At 38.2% G+C, this 19,273-nt stretch overlaps 1 protein-coding gene across 1 annotated transcript; it reads right to left on the bottom strand.

The window, feature by feature from the left end:
• Positions 1–288: 288 nt before the first annotated feature.
• LOC106796822 (phosphopantothenoylcysteine decarboxylase-like) lies at positions 289–16,735 on the bottom strand. The gene is made up of 5 exons (XM_026126902.2): positions 16,162–16,735; positions 14,849–14,853; positions 2,669–2,814; positions 855–897; positions 289–355 (listed from the first exon to the last, which is right to left on the bottom strand). Exons 1-5 carry the CDS (start codon positions 16,501–16,503, stop codon positions 289–291), a joined length of 603 nt encoding a protein of 200 aa, XP_025982687.1. The 5' UTR covers positions 16,504–16,735.
• Between the last annotated feature and the right edge of the window lie 2,538 nt (positions 16,736–19,273).

Here is a 19,273-nt window from a genome sequence, read left to right as displayed (position 1 = left end):
AAACACTTTCATCAAACAAAAGGGAGTACATAAGAATACCGTACTACCTCTAGATGAAGGGAAAACAAATATCAATTCATTTTTGTTGCATAATCATAATCACAGCCTCACAAATACGTAAAAAACATAAATCATTTATCAGGAATGAGAAATCAAGAGTTGTTTCTGACGAGTTTAGATGGGAATCATATAAAGTATAAGCTGGTTCACGTTAACAACACCTACAAATTAAAGTTACAAACTTTTAAGCACCCAAGATTTCAACTAGAGGGAGAGAGAGAGACCGTCTCAGTCAGAGGCTTCATACTTTTTAAGTTCAGCTTGAAGATCAAGAATTTCTCTCACGTTCTTGTTTCTAAAAAAAGAAAAGGAAAAAAAATGTCAGAAATTGAATCAGATACAAAGGAAGCATACGGTTGATGACTTATTTCTAGTTTCTATTATCCATACATGAAAATAAAAATGATATTAAACACAAAGAAAGATATAACATAACAAAACAGAAAGAACATAGTTGAGTTGAGTCCATGACAAACCAAAGAAGATTTGCTTGCACATGGAAATGAAAAGAAATCAACATTTGACACCTTTTAGCACATTTTCAGAAACAATAATTCATGATCACAAAATGAAGAGATAAAACAGAATCTTGAAAGAGAAGAAACCATTCTCTCATACACACGACACACAAAAAGAAGTGCATGACGACCCATGATTGAAAAAAAAGATTTTGAAGCATTGAACACTGATGGGGTGCTCCAGAATTCACCATGCACCAAATGATGCAAAACTAAATGGAAGCAAAAAAAGAAAAGAAACAAAAAAGAAAGAAAGTGAAGAAGAAGTTCCATCACCTTGCGAGTATGTATCTCTGACGAACTTTCTTTCCCTTTACCGCTGCAATGAGAATCAGAACAAGAACACAGACGAAACAGTTTCAAGATTTTTGAATTCTCTCAGCTCAGAGGAAGCTATGGAATAAGACTTCATTTTATTCACTCAATTTGTGAGCTGGCTCTAACTGAATTTGTCTTTTAAATAAAACAAATAAATGAATTCAACTTCCCCCGAATAAGTTAGTCTCTAAACATTTACAACTTATTACTATTTTGTTATATATTTTACAACTTATTATTGTTAGTCTTTCTAAGTTACATTATATATTCCTTTAATTAGGACTTACTTTCAATTTAGTCCCTAAATGATATACGTGACGTATATTACTATGTTCAATTGAAAATTTTGACTATGTAATTATGCCAGTATAAGAATAAACAGTGCATTAGAGTAATTTATACCACATTAAATTAATAAACCAATAGAACATAATGAAAGAGAAAATCAATTTATTTGAAAATCTAACAATAATAAAACACTTATTACAATAGATTATTGTTTCAGTTCGTTATAATGATATAGCAACAAAAACTATCGATCACTATATTTTTTTGGGGGATATATATATATATATATATATATATATATATATATATATATATATATATATATATATATATATATATATATATATATATATATATGTGTGTGTGTGTGTACAACAAGATTTATTTATTATTAATTATTTATTTGCTTTAGTACAGACTCATATGTTTGCTACTCGGTCAATCATTATTTATGATGAGATTTTTTTATTTTTACTTAAGTATTTTTACTCAATTAAAAATATCATATTATTTTTACTTTTTTCTATTATTTCTGTGGTAAATTATCTATTAAGAAAACCTCTAAATTATAACTGGGGTAAAAGTTTATTAATCATAATCTTTAAATAAAATATAGTATTGAAGTTTATTAAACATATAGTTTTACCCCTTTATGTATTTCTCTATATGTCCCCTATACGTAAAAACTTATTCAATTGTTTCATATATGTGGAAACCTTACCGATTGGTCCTTGCCATTATACATCGATTGTTAACTTCTTAACTTATGTATTCTTAATTTATTTTTTTATACATGTAGTAGTGTATTCTTAATTTAGTCCATATATATGTAGCTAGCATATTCTTAATTTCCATGCCCTTCGGTAATGTGTTGGTGTCATTAATTATATTTACATCATTGTTTTGTATCTCATGTTTTTGTATGATCTCACGTTCACTATACTTTGTAATTTTTCATATTCATTATTTTGTATTGTTTCATGTCATGTAGACTTATTTTCTATGAGCATATTAACTTTTAGTTTGATTTATTCCATATGTTCGCCTTACTTATTATACTTATAAAGTTATTTAATTAATTATTAAAGTTGTTTAAAACAACTAAAAACTAAATTCCAAATATAAGTATATTAATTAACATTTTACTTAGAATTTATTCAACTCGTTAAAAAGTTATTAAATTATTTAATAAAAAATAACCAATAATGGACACCAATAAAAAAAATAAATTAAATACAAGATAAAAACTAGTTTTGTTGTGTCGGTAATTAATACATTTAGTTTATATGCCATGCCATGACTGATCAAATCAAATATGATCACACAAGAAGGGTCCTTAGTCCTGACCATCTATACAAACACACCTTAAAGGTCAAAATTGCTAAACCTAACCACGATTATTCCTTTCCCTCATCTTTTGCCAATAATAAAGTCTCACAGTTGAGTAAATGGTGGAACGTGGAAGGATCAGCCATTGCGCTAACATTCCCCACTAGGTGGGATGAGAGTGATGCCAAGCTCATCAATGCCAATGCAATGCTGTTCTCTGGAAGGGTTTCTCCCCCCCATAGAAATGTTCATGGATGGTGCTCTCACAATACATGTTAGCAGATTATCACACATAAAACCTCTTTTCCTAACAACTTATTGCTATTTAAAATTTTAGATCAATGTTTTTATTTTTATTTTTATATGTTAGTTATTAGCATATTTAAATTTAAAACAAAATTATTTTTTATTTTTATCTGCTAACTGTTAACATATTTAAATTATTTTTTAAAATCATTTTTGTTTCTATCAGCTAGCTATTAACATAATTAAATTTAAAAACAAAATATTCTCTTGTTAATTTAAATTTAAACAAAATCTTTTTTGTTTCTATCTTCTGGCTATTAGCATATTTAACAATTGAAACAAAAAATTTTACCAACTCCAACACTTCACTTGTGCTTCCGGTTTTCAAATAAAATTATTATCACTCATCCATTTCTTTTTTCACCAAAACATTTCAATTATGTTTATATTATTTATTGATAACTGCTGAACTTAGATATAATTGATAGTCAAATCAAATAGAAATTGTTAAATTAAATTTCTTTACTTTACTATTATTTTTATGTGAATAATCAGCATTTTAAAACCATTTTAGTTCTTTACTAGTGCGCTTTAGAGATAAATGGGTGCAGAAACATAAAGTTACTGCTCTATGCTAACATAAAATCACATGCTGAATTTGAAAATTGTTTTTAAATTTACTGCTCTATGCTAACATAAATGGGTGCTATAGAGGAATAAGTTTCTAACTTTTATTGATGAATTTGATATTAGTTTACAGTGATATATATACAAGTGAACAACCCTAATATGTAGTGAATCAAACTACCAATCTCCTAATAATTCTCAACAAATCAGAATTGGAAATAACAGATTTGCACGGCTAAATAATTAAAGGAATTGAAAACTAATTATTATGACTGATATCCTCCCACAAGTTGTATAATCTGGATGAGAGATGCAACTTGGACAGTAGCGATTCGAACCGAGGGCGAAGCAGAGGCTTTGTTAGAATATCAGCAAGTTGATCATCGGTAGACACAAAAGACACTCGAAACTTGCCATGTTGAACATGTTCTCGGACAAAGTGGTAGGCTAAGACTATATGTTTCATCCGAGAGTGGAAGACAGGATTAGCACTGAGATTTGTGGCACCAAGATTGTCACAGTATATGACTGGATTGGCAGTGGGCATGTGACCAAGTCTGTGAACAAGGAAAGAACCCATAATAGTTCACTAACCGTGTCAGCCAAGGCTTTGTATTCTGCTTCAGTTGATGATCGAGCAACAGAACGTTGTTTGCGGGAGCTCCAGGAGATGGGAGTGTTACCGAGATACAACAAGTAACCAGTGGTTGAAACATAATCATCCTTGTCACCAGCCCAATCAGCATCCGAGTAGGCATGAAAGGTCAAAGGAGCAGTCGCTAAGATGAAGACTCCTTTGTCACAAGAGCCCGCCAAATGTCGGAGCACTCGTTTGAGTGCAGACCAATGCGCCGTTCTTGGATTTTGCATGAACTGTGCGAGTTTGTTAGTGCTGAAGGCGATATCTGGACGTGTAAGACTCAAGTATTGAAGGCTTCCAACCAGTGTGCGGTACTCCTTTGGAGAGGGTAGGAGATCACCAGAATCCTTAAGTAATTGAACACTCGCTGACAAAGGAGTGGATGCTGGTTTTGTATTTGTCATGCCTGATTTATGTAGCAGATCAATGATATATTTCCTTTGTGAAAGAAACATTCCTGCAGCGGAAGGAATTACTTCGACACCCAAGAAATAACTGAGACATCCAAGATCTTTTAACGAAAACCGAGCAGCAAGTGTGGCAATGAGTTTGGACAGCTCTGCAGATGAATTTCCAGTGATAATTATATCATCAACATATACTAATAAGTAAAGTGTAACCTCTGGTTTTTGGTAGATGAAAAGAGATGCATCTGCAGCGGAATTGACAAAACCAAGGGAGAGCAGGAATACGCGAAGCTCCGTATACCAGGCGCGGGGTGCTTGCTTCAGCCCATAGAGTGCCTTTTTGAGGCGACAAACATGATCAGGAAAGTTTTTGTTGACAAAACCAGGTGGTTGTATCATGAAGACTTCCTCCTTAAGTGTCCCTTGAAGAAATGCATTGTTGACATCAAGCTGACGTATGGGCCACCCTTGACGAACTGCAAGAGTTAGGACAATGTGAATGGTCACCGGTTTAACAACGGGGCTAAAAGTTTCTGTATACTCCCAACCAGAGCGTTGGTGAAACCCTTTGGCGACTAACCGAGCCTTGTAACGATCAATTGATCTGTCTGGATTTCGTTTGATTCGAAATACCCATTTACAGCCAACCAAATTTTGATCAGAGGACCGACTGACAAGATCCCAAGTGTTGTTGTGGTGTAAGGCATCAAATTCGGCTTGCATGGCTGAGCGCCAATCAGGGTCGCGAAGGGCCTGGGTGATGGTGTTGGGTTCAATGGGAGAGGAGGCTTGGACATGGAGATTAAAGTGATGCAAGAAAGGGGTTTGGATGGCTCATGGGGGTTGGGAATGAAGGAGTTGTTGTCGGCCATGGGAGGCAAGGGTGGGGAACGAAGTCCTTAATTGAAGAAATAGGGAATGGGTGGATCATTTAGGCTGATACCATATAGAGGAATAAGTTTGTAACTTTTATTGATGAATTTGATATTAGTTTACAGTGATATATATATAAGTGAACAGCCCTAATATGTAGTGAATCAAGCTACCAATCTCCTAATAATTCTCAACAAATCAGAATTGGAAATAACAGATTTGCACGGCTAAATAATTAAAGGAATTGAAAACTAATTATTATGATTGATAGGTGCAGAAATTGTATAAATTTACTGTTATTACTAACAAAAAATGGGACAACATAAAATCACAGGCTGAATTTGAAAATTGTCTCACGATTTTACTGCTCTATGCTAACGCATTTCTAGCTAGGAAATGCAGCTCCACCATAGATCGAATGCAATGTAAGAAACGCTTAGAATCACAGCAAGAATTTTCTTCACACGGACTCATTATTCATCAAAGACCTAGTATACTGTTCTTGGAAATTATGCCTTTGCTTTTGAGGAAGTCATCCGCAGCAAGGGTTATAGAGTTGTAGTGGTAACATTGACCACTTAGGTTTGTGAATGTTTTGCAATTACCTCATTACGTTTGATCTATATACTTGGCATGACACATTAAATGTTTAGTGATTTATAGGACGAGAGAGAGAGTGTGTTGATGTCATTTTGTTTCTTTTCCCCCTTCTTTTTTTTTCCTCCTTGTACGAATTTCTTTTATCCTTAACTGCTGCCATAGTCAGAATTCCATTGTTGGAATTTCTTTCCCTCGCCGTCTTAGAATCCCATCGTAGAAGAGAAAGAAAAGGAAAAAGAAAAAGAGTTTATATGTATCTTGTTGACTCTTTGGCAAGTGTATCAATTCGCTTTAAGTAGTAATTTTCGGCAATCGAGTATCGTTTCCACAGAGATTTTATTACACTTTTATTGAATACTCTTCAATTTGTAAGTAAGAGATAAATAGTACAAAGCAAGAATAAAAGCAAGAGTAATTTGTAAAATCAAGCAATCAATAAATTAATTAAGATGAGGATGTTAAGGCCGGACAAACCTAATTGGCCTACGATGCATGAATTTATGATGTTTCATTACCAATGTAATTGAACATGTTCTACCCACATCTATCAGTTTACTTGCCCCTGATGTCTCACGATGACAAGCCTATTTCAATTACTTATCTCCCAAATGCCTTTGTGAAGACTCAATAATTAAAATGCATTAAGATTGAATTCTAGATGTTTACTAAATGCATGAACATTGGGACATTAGGTGTTACCAGGTATGATCTCGTTCCATCAAGCTAACCTTTTCCTCTCTGTGGTTCATGTTCCATTTCTTGACTTGACTTTTGCTTCCAGAACCAGTGTTTCTCCAATGATCAGTAGCATCTCAAGTGTTGTACCATTCAGAACAAGCTAAAGAATTATCACTTATCATGCAATTATTTATTCAGAAAACACATACTGAATTCTAATATTATTACTACCACTTTTTAAGTTCAAGACATAATTTAACATAAGGACATCAACTACATTTAAAAATAAAGACATAAAAACATCAAAAACATGAAAAAAAAACATAAAGACATAGAAAACTAAGATCATGTGCAGCTTTGGCCCAGATCTGCCCATGGGCCCCAATTTGTTGCTGCCAAGTCAGCAATAAGGTCTTCATCAACTGCAGCATCCTCTCCGGCTCTGGCTTCGGCTCCAGAAGGCTACCCCCCACTATGAGTAGAGGGCTGGGCTCCTGGCCATGCGACCTGCTGAATATAGGCCTATGGAGTCGTGAGAGGTGGATCCATCTTCAGGTGCAGGGACAATCGATGCAGGTCCTGAATAATGATCTGTTGGCCCTTATAAAGAAACCTGGGCATCTGTCCATGCATATCCAACAATGCTGAAGTGGATGCCGGTGGAGGAATAGGTGCCTGAGATGAAGGCTGAGAAGGAGGCTGAGGAGGAAAAGAAGCCTCTGATGCTGATGCTGGGGCTCTGGTGCGTGTGCGGTGGACCCCTGGAAATGTGATAGATAGGTCGGCGGGGTTCCAGCAGTTCTTCCGAATATAAGTAAGGTTGATCACAGGACTGGGTGACTCAAAAATCAGGGTATCAGAGACAACCCCCTGAATGTCACACAGCGTTGTGATCATCACTAGAAACCCAAGCCTGGAAGTGCTGCACTGGGCGATCTGACTGATCTGCAAAGAAATGAAGTTGCCCAAGTCTAGGTCCATCTTCATCACAAGCCATATATGAGCCGGGCCCTGTCGACATTAATATCAGAAGTATGTGAGGTAGGAGCAAGATTAAAATAAGAAAGGACACTCCATGTCTGAGCGAGTGACGTCAGGTCCTTTTGCAGCAGCTTCCAGGGGAACAAAACGTCGCCTAGTGTACACAAGGTGGCAACGATGGCCTCATGGTCTGAAAGAGTGTGGAGGTACTGGGAGTAAGCTGGGTACTCCTCCCCATCTGCCAGGATGACCGGGGTGTCGAGGAAGTCATTAATCGTCTCTGCATTGAACCTGACCACCTGTCCTCGAACCCTGCAAAACTTCAGACTTCGATCCTCTGGATCATATAAGTTGGAGTAGAACTCCTTCACCAGAGCGACATCAATCCTCTTCTCTGGCAGCCTGGCAGGACCTAGTCCCATCGATGCCTCTGGAGCTCCTGAAGGAACTCATCGAACATCCCGGGTGCAAGCTCGACGTTCCTCTCTGGAAGAATGTTCCAAAGCTGAAGGTTATCCTGATATCGATGCCATGCGATCTCTGATGTGAATCGAGACGAATCCCAGGTGGATTCCTCTCTGGGAGTGGGCACAACTCGGCGTTTACGGGCAACCATCTGAAAAGAAAAGAAAAAAAAGAAGAAGAACAGACTGCAATTAGTAAACAGAGGGGATGCAAATAGAAATTCAGATAGGGGTGCAAACAGTAAAATGGGGTGCAAAAAGAAAAACAGAGGCTGATGGGCTTGAAGGCCCAACCGCTCTTAGCGCCTTCTTCCTGGCTATTGCTGGCACGTGCTTAGCGCCATGGTTGCGCGCTTAGCGCGTTTGTTAAAGTCATGAGCGTGTTTAGCGCCTCGGTGCATGGTGTTCCATTTGCTGTTTGGGCAGGATTAGCGTGCTCCCCTTTCTTATTGAAGTTGCCTGTTCTCGCTAAGCCTCTTTGTAGGGCATAGCGTGATGGTACCTACAAATCATTTTGGCAACAATCCAGATTCCAAATCTTACCTCTTTTCGTGAAAATTGCGTGAAAGGACTAGGAAGGTGAGTATGTTCGCAGGAAAACGCAGAGAAAGAGTGCAAAGGGAGTAAGAATGCGCAGGAAAGGGGAAAGGGAGAAAAATTGATGTCGTTGTAATTTAAAAACGAGCAGAGGGAAGTTGAGGGGTTGGGCAACTGCCCAACAGTTATGGTATACGCGCTTAGCGCGCAGGAGCCGCTAAGCGCACCAAGGGAAGTGTCCCTTGGTATTCCCTCTCTTAAAAAAAATTTAGAATTTAAAACATACCTGGGCGCTCAGTGGGTGTACGTGCTGAGCGCAGATGACATCATATGCGCGCTTAGCGCCTATATGAGCGCTAAGCGTGTGGCTTCGTGTAGCCCACTCCTTTTCTGCTGTTTGTGCCCCTACTGCTGTTGTTTGCACCTGTTGGGCTATTTTTTTTTTTAGGATTATAGAAAAATGACTACATTTGTACAAAATATGTTGGGTTGCCTCCCAGCCAGCTCTTAGTTTATTGTCTTTAGCTAGACACTAGGCTTCCTTCAAGGGTCATTCAAGTAGATGATGGTCTTCAATCTCTCTAGTTGTCCACCATTATAGACCTTTAAGCGTTGTCCATTGACGATCCATTTCTTCTCAAAATTCTCTTCTCTGGGGTCTACCAACTCAACTGCTCCATGAGGTCATACTTCTTTGATTATAAACGGCCGTGACCACTTGGATTTTAGCTTACCTGGGAATAGCCTTAGCCTTGAGTTAAAGAGTAATACCTGCTGTCCTGGCTGGAATTCTTTCCTCTGTAGCTTCTTATCATAATATGCCTTCATTTTTTGCTTATAGATTCTGGATGACTCGTAGGCGTTTAGTCTCATTTCTTCCAATTCCAGCAATTGTAATTTCCTCTTTTCTCTGCATGCATTATCATCGAAGTTGAGCAATTTGAGAGCCTAATATGCTTTGTGCTTCAACTCCACTGGTAAGTGACATGCCTTCCCATACACTAGCTGAAATGGTGATAAGCCGATGGGAGTCTTGAATGTTGTCCTGTAGGCCCAAAGAGTATCGTCGAGCTTCAAGGCCCAATCTTTTCTTGATGATGCAACTGTCTTCTCAAAGATTCGCTTGAGTCCTCTATTGGAAATTTCTACTTGGTTGTTTGTCTGAGGATGATAAGGCGTCGCCACCTCATGTCTTACATTTTAGTGCTCTAGGACTCTCCTCAACTGATTGTTGTAGAAATGTGTTCCCCCATCACTAATCAAGGCTCGTGGGACTCCAAAACGGGAAAAAATGTTCTTCTGTAGAAATTTTATCACCACCTCGGCATCGTCTTTTGGAGTGGCTATGGCCTCTACCTATTTGGAAACGTAATCCACAGCTACCAGGATATAGACATTCCCGTATGAAGAAGGAAGGGGCCCCATGAAGTCAATGCCCCGACAATAAAAAATCTCTACCTCCATGATGTTCTGTAGGGGCATCTCATTGCTTCGAGAAATCCCCCCTGTTCTCTGGCATTTATCACAACAACGCATAAACTCGTAAGCATCTTTAAAAATAGAGGGCCAGAAAAAAACCTGATTGTAGCACTTTTGCTGTTGTTTTGTCCCCACTGTGGTGACCGCCATAGGGTGAACTGTGGCAATGCCAAATAATGCTTCGTGCTTCCTCATTTGTGATGCATCTCCTATATAGATTATCAGTCCCTGCTCTGAACAAATGAGGATCATCCCACACATAGAAGCGGGTGTCATGCAAGAATTTCTTCCTCTGACTCCAATTAAATTCTTTTGGAATGATTCCCGTGGCTTTGTAGCTAGCCATGTCCGCAAACCAAGGTCTGGTGGCAACCTGCAAAAGAAACTCATCAAGAAATTCTCCTTTTACCTCTAGTTCTTCCTTGGTGATTTCTTCATTCTTTAATCGGGACAGGTGATCGAATACCACATTCTCGGATCCTTTATTGTCCTTGATGATGATGTCAAATTCTTATATCAGTAGGACCCATCTGATCAACCTCAGCTTAGAGTCTGTCTTGGAAAGCAGGTGCTTAGTGGCAACATGATCTATGAAAATGGTGACCCTCGACCCTATCAAATAAGACCTGAATTTCTCCAAGGCAAAGACAATGGCTAACATCTCCTTTTCTGTGGTGGCATAATTCAGTTGTGCATCATTAAGGACCTTGCTAACATAATAGATGACGTGAAATACCTTGTCATGCCTCTGTCCCATAACTGCCCCCATTGCATAATCGATGGCATCACACATTAATTTAAAGTCTTTACTCCAGTCTGGTGCAATCATCACGGGTGCAGTAGTGAGCTTATTCTTCAGCGTCTGAAATGCTGCTGAACATTCTTCATCAAACTTAAAAACCACGTCCTTATTCAGTAGATTGCTTAAGGGCTTTGAAATCTTCGAGAATTCCTTGATGAATCTCCTGTAAAAACCTGCATGCCCTAGGAAACTTCTGACGCCTTTGACATTCAGTGGTGGCGGCAACTTCTCAATGACATCTTTCTTTGCCCAATCAACCTCAATCCTTCTAGCTGAGATCTTGTGGCCCAGGACTATGCCCTCCTGAACCATGAAATGACACTTTTCCGAGTTTAGTACCAAGTTAGTCTCTACGCACCTTTGTAGTACCATCTCCAAGTTCTTCAAGAAGTTGTCAAATGAGGGTCCAAAAATCGAGAAGTCGTCCATGAATACCTCAAAGCGTTTCTCCACCATGTCTGAAAAAATGGCCAGCATGCACCTCTGAAATGTGGCTGATGCATTATATAACCTGAATGGCATCCTTCTGTAAGCAAAGACAAGGGCATGTAAAGGTCGTCTTCTCCTGATCTCTGGGGTCCACCACGATCTGGTTGTAACCTGAGTATCCATCCAAGAAACAATAATATGTCTGTCCTGCAAGCCTCTCCAACATCTGATTCATAAAAAGTAAGGGAAAGTGATCCTTCCTTGTGGCTTCATTCAGCTTGCAGTAATCGATGCATATTTGCTAGCAGTGACAGTTCATGTAGGTATCAAGTCATTCGGGCTTACCTAAGCACTGTCGGAGATGGGGTATATGAGCCCAGCCTCCAGAAGTTTGAGCACCTTTTTTTTTTACCTCTTCCTTCATTGTTGGGTTCAATCGTCTCTGGGGTTGTCGGACTGGCCTGTAATCGTCTTCCATCATTATCCTGTGCATGCAGTAAGCAGGGTTGATTCCTTTGAGATTGGATATGTGCCACCCAATTGCTTCCTTGTGTTTCTTCAAAATGTCTACCAACATGTTTTATTCTTCTTTTGTGAGTGCATTACTGATCACTACAGGTTTAGCGTCATCTTCCTCCAGGAACACATACTTCAGATGATTGGGCAATATCTTCAACTCTACCTTCTTCTTCTCGAACGGAGCCTCCTTCTTTAGTGTCTCAAAATCAGCTTCTCCCTCAAGAATACTTTCTTGTCGATCCAAGTCTTCCAAGCAAGCCTTCAGATCTTCTTCCTCTTCACTGGTTAGGCAGTCCGGCGCATTTACCATGGCTTTTTCCAGCGAACTCTTTGGAGTCTCGAGAATACTGACGTCTTCTTTATCAATCTCCTCCACTCTGAAGCACTTCCAACCCTCCTATGGGTACTTCATTGCCTTGAAAAGGTCAAAGGTTATCTTTTGATTGTCAATACTCAACTCTAAGCTTCCATTCCCCATGTCCACCACACAGTTGGTAGTCAACATGAAGGGCCTGCCTAGGATAAAGGGAATCTATGTGTCTTCTTCGATATCCATGATAACAAAGTCCACCAGAAAAGTGAAGTGGTGTACCTTGACCAGGATATCTTCTACCACCCCGTATGGTCTTGTGATTGAGCGCTCCGCTAGTTGAAGCGTCATCTTGGTGGGATTTATCTTCAAGTTTCCAATTCTTTTGCACATCGATAAAGGCATCAGATTGATACTTGCCCCCAGACCAATGAGGGCCTTATCTACCGCTTCCTTCCCTATGGTACAAGGGATGGTGACACTTTCGGGGTCCTTGAATTTCTTGGGTAGCTTCCTCTAGATTATTGCACTGCAATTGCCCCCTACCACAATATTTTCATTGCCAATATACTTCCCCTTCTTGGTGAGGATGTCTTTCATAAATTTGGAGTAGAGGGGGGGCATCTGCTGTAAGGCTTCCCCGAATGGCATTGTGATTTCTAGCCCTTTGAATATTTCCAAGAAACGCTTGAAGTAGCACTCCTTGTTCTTCCTGGTGGGTGCCATAGGATATGGGAGATCCTATGGGGGGGGGGGGGCTAGTGATTCTTCCTTCTTGGCCTCTCGTGCTATCTGACTCTTGATCTTAGGAGGTGAGACCTCCTTCTCTTCTTCCTCTGCCTCTTTCTCTTCTTCTTTCTTCTCTGTCCTTCATTCCTCTGACTGGTCTTCTTCTTCTGCCTTACCCTTTTCCTATGCTCTTTTCTAGCCTCGGGTCAACACTGCCTTGCATTCTTCCTTTGGGTTCTTTTCTGTGTTAGCCCCAAAAGTTCTAGTGGGTCGTTCGGCTTTTTCTTGAGCCAATTGGCCCATTTGAATCTCCAGATTCTAAATGGTTGTGTCCATGCTTTTCTGATGTGACCTTGTCTCTTGGATGAATTGCAGCAGCAGTTCCTCTATGTTGGTAGGTTTCTCTTGCTGATTCAGACCCTTGCTGGGATGCTGGTACAATGGCTGGTTCCTGTGCTCCTCGTATTGATTTCCTTGATTCCTCCAGCTCAAGCCTTGTGTGAAGTTTCTTCCTTGATTGAATCCTGGTGGCTAGTGATTAAATCCTGTTGCCCCCTGATTGAATCCAGACAGATTTCCATGGTTGTAGCCTTGGAATTCGTGGCAATGTGGTATGCCCATGTAATTTACTTCTCGAGAGGGATCTTGTTGGACTGCACATTGTCCAGGATCATGTGTCCCTCCACATGTGAGGCATCCTTTTGCATGCATAACAGAAGAGTGGGAAGAACTTACCGCTTGTAATTGTTGAGGCAACTTGCTGAGGGTTTCTGTGAGGGCTTCTATTTGTCTGGTCCGCAGCTTGTTTTGTGCCAGAGTTGCGTCTTGCGTGGTGAGCTCCAAGAGGCTTCTTTTTGTCGGGACATAAGTGCAATCACGAAGGATGGCTTGATCACTAGCCGCCATATTCTCGATGAGCTCCATCGCTTCTTCAGGTGTCTTCAGCTTGATCTTACCTCCTACGGTGCATCTAGTAGCTGCTTCGATTGAGGTCGCAGGCCACCTATGAAGATGTTTAGCTTTACCGGCTCACTGTATCCGTGTGTTGGTGTTTTTCTTAGTAACCCATGGAAACGGTCTAGCGCTTCGTTGAGGGATTCATCTGGAAATGGATGGAAGGAAGAAATCTCCATCTTCCCTTCAGCGGTCTTTGTTTCTGGGAAGCAGTTCTTTAAGAATTTTTCTACAACCTCTTCCCATGTTCTTAAGCTGTTGCCTTTGAAGGAAAGCAGCCATCTTTTTGCCTCTCTTGCTAGTGAAAAGGAGAAGAGGTTAAGGCGTATTGCATCTTCTGGAACTCCGGCTATCTTGACGGTGTTGCATATCTCTATGTATGAGGCTAGATGAGCGTATGGATCTTCATTTGGGAGACCATGAAAGAGGTTCCCCTGAATCATCTGAATAAGAGAGTGAGGGTAGGAGATATTGGTCGCTTGGACTTCCGGCTTTGCAATACTTGTGAAGAATTGAGGGGTGACGGTACTAGAGAAGTCCTCTAGTGTGACTCTTCGTGCCGGCTCCCCGTCCATCTGAGTGTGATCCGGAGAAGGAGGAGATGAGGTGTAACTGCTTCCTTCTATGTCCTGCTCCCTTCTTCTTCTTGCAGCGTTGTTACGTCGGCAAGTAGCTTCAATTTCTAAATTAATGGGAACAACGTCTACAGAATAATTCTAAGGAAAAAAAATTTCCTCCTGAGTTTCCTCTACCAAAGCCACTTGGTTTCCTCTTCCTCCTCTGGAAGCATAATTCTAAGGAAACCATTTTTCCTATAACATCTATCGATAGTATGATTATCTATATCACAGTAGGTGCACATATTTCCTGATTTAAATGAGTTGGTGTTAACTGCATTAATCAGACTGGTTTTTCCCATTATATCATTACTTGCAAGTTATCTCTCTTGATGAATAGCATATGAGAAGACCTTAGCTATGCTAGGCAAGGGATCCATCATCAATACATTGGATATAAAAGTATTAAACTGATCATTTAGACCTCTGAGGAACTGCATAACCCGATCTTGTTTATTTCTCTCCATAACTCTAGTAAGAGCATTACACACACACTTTGGATAACATGAACAAACTGGATCATTTTCCAATTCATCCCAAATAATATGCAATTTTGTAAAGTAATCAATTATAGATTGATCACCTTGTTTGATAGATGGCATGTCCTGCTACAATTCTGAAATTCTCAGCAAATCCCCTTGTGAATACCTCGGCCTCAAATACTTCAATATGACTCGTGCATCATTCATCCAAAGAATGCTATGTCTAATGGAAGGTGAGACTGAGTGAACAAGCCAAGCAACCACCATATTATTGCACCTCTCCCAAGTTGTATGAAGTGTACGGTTTGATGCATATCCTTTAATGGATCTGTTGACAAATTTAACTTTATTTTTGGCACTTAATGCAGTAAGCATTGATCGACTCCACAAAGTGTAATTTGTTGAATCAAGAATGGGAGAAACCAGTGCAGTTGCTAGATTTTTTCCTAGATGAAGATAGTATGGGTTGTGGATATTCAGAGATTGATCTTGCGAAGATGAATTGGTATTCATGATGAAAAAATTGAAAGAAAACTCTAGAAGAAGCAAGAGCAGAGTTTCGCAACATAGCTCTTCAATGGAAGAGCTCTGATACCACCATAAACCTCATGCATGTCGTGGATATTGAAGAGAGAAATTGATATTGAAGGGAATGAATTAGCTCACAAAGATGGTTATTACAGTTGAGCATATAGTTAGTTGTAAGGGTAACTAACTCATAACCAACTATAACTAACTCAGCTAACTCTAGTTACATAGAGACTAACAAACTAAGCAAACTCTAGTTACATAATGATTCATGCTAAGAGACATGGCCAAGAAAAAGGCTATCTTGAGTCCTACTGGTAAAGAAAATGGATTCTTGAATCAGCTTTGTTGGATGAAGATAAGTTCACATCTGGGATGTGTATTTTAAGTTTGATATACCAAATAAAATATGAGTTGTCCAATTCTCATTCAACGGTTCCAATCAAGTGATTGTGTGAATGTGCTACATGTGTGACTCCTACAACTAATTGTTACAGTGTAGGACTAGTCTTTACAACAATAGCAATAAGGTATTCTCTGTTACATAGATGATACGATGTCATTCCAAATCATAGTAATAAAAATTGCATTCTCTCTCTCCAACACAAACACATTGCGTGTACTCAACAACAGAGAAGCTAGATTCAAATCCAAGCATGATGATTAGGAACATATATAATAGATTATTCATCTCATGACAATGCAGATAGAAAAAAACTAAAAACCACTCAAGTTTGATTGATTACCTTGCTAAGAGTATTTGCTGACAATGGAGCAATGACCATGATTTCAGCCCAATTACAGAGCTCAATGTGAAGCACAGGATCACCTGGCTTTTTCCAAGTTCTCCAATCTTTCTCATCACGATATACAGTTACATCCTGGGGAAGTGTTTGTTCATCAATAAAACGCAAAGCTGATTTTGTGAGAACTACCTTCACCACTGCCCATTCTGCAAAACTACGACAAACATTCCCAAATTTTACTGCACAAACACTTCCACAAGCAGCAAGCAGAACCCGAGGCTTCTCTGCCATAGCTTTTGCCTTGGCTCTTAAGTCAGCTCTTCTTGCCCCAGAGGAATCCATCACCAACAGATTTCAATAATATCTATGTCCACATTAATGCAAAGTAGTATTAGAAAACCAATCATCACATTCACACATGCACGGCTCAAAAACTCTTATTATCATATTCAACACTAAATAACTATTGGAGATTTTCATCCCTTGAGAATGGAACAGTTTAGACTTTAGGCCATATCAAGACAAAGGAAACACTTTCATCAAACAAAAGGGAGTACATAAGAATACCGTACTACCTCTAGATGAAGGGAAAACAAAGATCAATTCATTTTTGTTGCATAATCGTAATCACAGCCTCACAAATACGTAAAAAACATAAATCATTTATCAGGAATGAGAAATCAAGAGTTGTTTCTGACGAGTTTAGATGGGAATCATATAAAGTATAAGCTGGTTCACGTTAACAACACCTACAAATTAAAGTTACAAACTTTTAAGCACCCAAGATTTCAACTAGAGGGAGAGAGAGAGACCGTCTCAGTCAGAGGCTTCATACTTTTTAAGTTCAGCTTGAAGATCAAGAATTTCTCTCACGTTCTTGTTTCTAAAAAAAGAAAAGGAAAAAAAATGTCCGAAATTGAATCAGATACAAAGGAAGCATACGGTTGATGACTTATTTCTAGTTTCTATTATCCATACATGAAAAAAAAAATGATATTAAACACAAAGAAAGATATAACATAACAAAACAGAAAGAACATAGTTGAGTTGAGTCCATGACAAACCAAAGAAGATTTGCTTGCACATGGAAATGAAAAGAAATCAACATTTGACACCTTTTAGCACATTTTCAGAAACAATAATTCATGATCACAAAATGAAGAGATAAAACAGAATCTTGAAAGAGAAGAAACCATTCTCTCATACACACGACACACAAAAAGAAGTGCATGACGACCCATGATTGAAAAAAAAGATTTTGAAGCATTGAACACGGATGGGGTGCTCCAGAATTCACCACCAAATGATGCAAAACTAAATGGAAGGAAAAAAGAAAAGAAACAAAAAAGAATGAAAGTGAAGAAGTTCCATCACCTTGCGAGTATGTATCTCTGACGAACTTTCTTTCCCTTTACCGCTGCAATGAGAATCAGAACAAGAACACAGACGAAACAGTTTCAAGATTTTTTAATTCTCTCAGCTCAGAGGAAGCTATGGAATAAGACTTCATTTTATTCACTCAATTTGTGAGCTGGCTCTAACTGAATTTGTCTTTTAAATAAAACAAATAAATGAATTCAACTTCCCCCGAATAAGTTAGTCTCTAAACATTTACAACTTAATACTATTTTGTTATATATTTTACAACTTATTATTGTTATAGTCTTTCTAAGTTACATTATATATTCCTTTAATTAGGACTTACTTTCAATTTAGTCCCTAAATGATATACGTGACGTATATTACTATGTTCAATTGAAAAATTTGACTATGTAATTATGCCAGTATAAGAATAAACAGTGCATTAGAGTAATTTATACCACATTAAATTAATAAACCAATAGAACATAATGAAAGAGAAAATCAATCTATTTGCAAATTTAACAATAATAAAACACTTATTACAATAGATTATTGTTTCAGTTCGTTATAATGATATAGCAACAAAAACAATCGATCACTATATATTTTTTGGGGGGACATGTTGATCACTATATATATATATATATATGTACAACAAGATTTATTTATTTGTTTTAGTACAGACTCTATATGTTTACTACTCGGTCAATCATTTATGATGAGATTTTTTTATTTTTACTTAAGTATTTTTACTCAACTAAAAATATCATATTATTTTTACTTTTTATTTTTATCTGCTACTGTTAACATATTTAAATTATTTTTTAAAATCATTTTTGTTTCTATCTGCTAGCTATTAAAATAACTAAATTTAAAAACAAAATCTTCTCTTGTAGTGGTAACATTGACCACTTAGGTTTGTGAATGTTTTGCAATTACCTCATTACGTTTGATCTATATACTTGGCATGACACATTAAGTGTTTGGTGATTTATAGGACGAGAGAGAGAGTGTGTTGATGTCGTTTTTTTTCTTTTCCCCCTTCCTCTTTTTTTTTTTTTTCCTCCTTGTACGAATTTCTTTTATCCTTAACTGCTGCCATAGTTGGAATCCCATTGTTGGAATTTCCTTCCCTTGCCGTCTTAGAATCCCATCGTAGAAGAGAAAGAAAAGGAAAAAGAAAAGGAGTTTATATGTACCAATTCGCTTTATGTAGTAATTTTTGGAAATCGAGTATCGTTTTCACAGGGATTTTATTGCACTTTTATTGAATACTCTTCAATTTGTAAGTAAGAAATAAATAGTACAAAGCAAGAATAAAAGCAAGAGTAATTTGTAAAATCAAGCAATCAATAAATTAATTAAGATGAGGATGTTAAGGTCGGACAAACCTAATTGGCCTACGATGCATGAATTTATGATGTTTCATTACCAATGCAATTGAACCTGTTCTACCCACATCTGTCAGTTTACTTGCCCCTGATGTCTCACAATGACAAGCCTATTTCAATTACCTATCTCCCAAATGCCTTTGTGAAGACTCAATAATTAAAATGCATTAAGATTGAATTCTAGATGTTTACTAAATGCATGGACATTAGGACATTAGGTATTACCAGGTATGATCTCGTTCCATCAAGCTAACCTTTTCCTCTCTGTGGTTCATGTTCCATTTCTTGACTTGACTTTTGCTTCCAGAACCAATGGTTCTCCAATGATCAGTAGCATCTCAAGTGTTGTACCTTTCAGA

The sequence above is a fragment of the Glycine max genome, chromosome 18 (genome assembly GCF_000004515.6).
Source record: "Glycine max cultivar Williams 82 chromosome 18, Glycine_max_v4.0, whole genome shotgun sequence".
In the NCBI taxonomy this organism is placed as follows: Eukaryota; Viridiplantae; Streptophyta; class Magnoliopsida; order Fabales; family Fabaceae; genus Glycine; species Glycine max.
The sequence above is the reverse complement of the archived record's forward strand: the minus strand, read 5'-3'. Positions and strand labels throughout refer to the sequence as shown.

Excerpts from the sequence above, each read along its gene's own strand:
- LOC106796822 (XM_026126902.2), bottom strand. The coding sequence starts at position 16,503 with ATGGATTCCTCTGGGGCAAGAAGAGCTGACTTAAGAGCCAAGGCAAAA. Across the intron at positions 898-2,668 it reads CATCCCACCTAGTGGGGAAT|CGGTAAAGGGAAAGAAAGTT; the intron begins GTTAGCGCAATG and ends TTCTCATTGCAG. Across the intron at positions 356-854 it reads CAGAGATACATACTCGCAAG|AAACAAGAACGTGAGAGAAA; the intron begins GTGATGGAACTT and ends TTCTTTTTTTAG.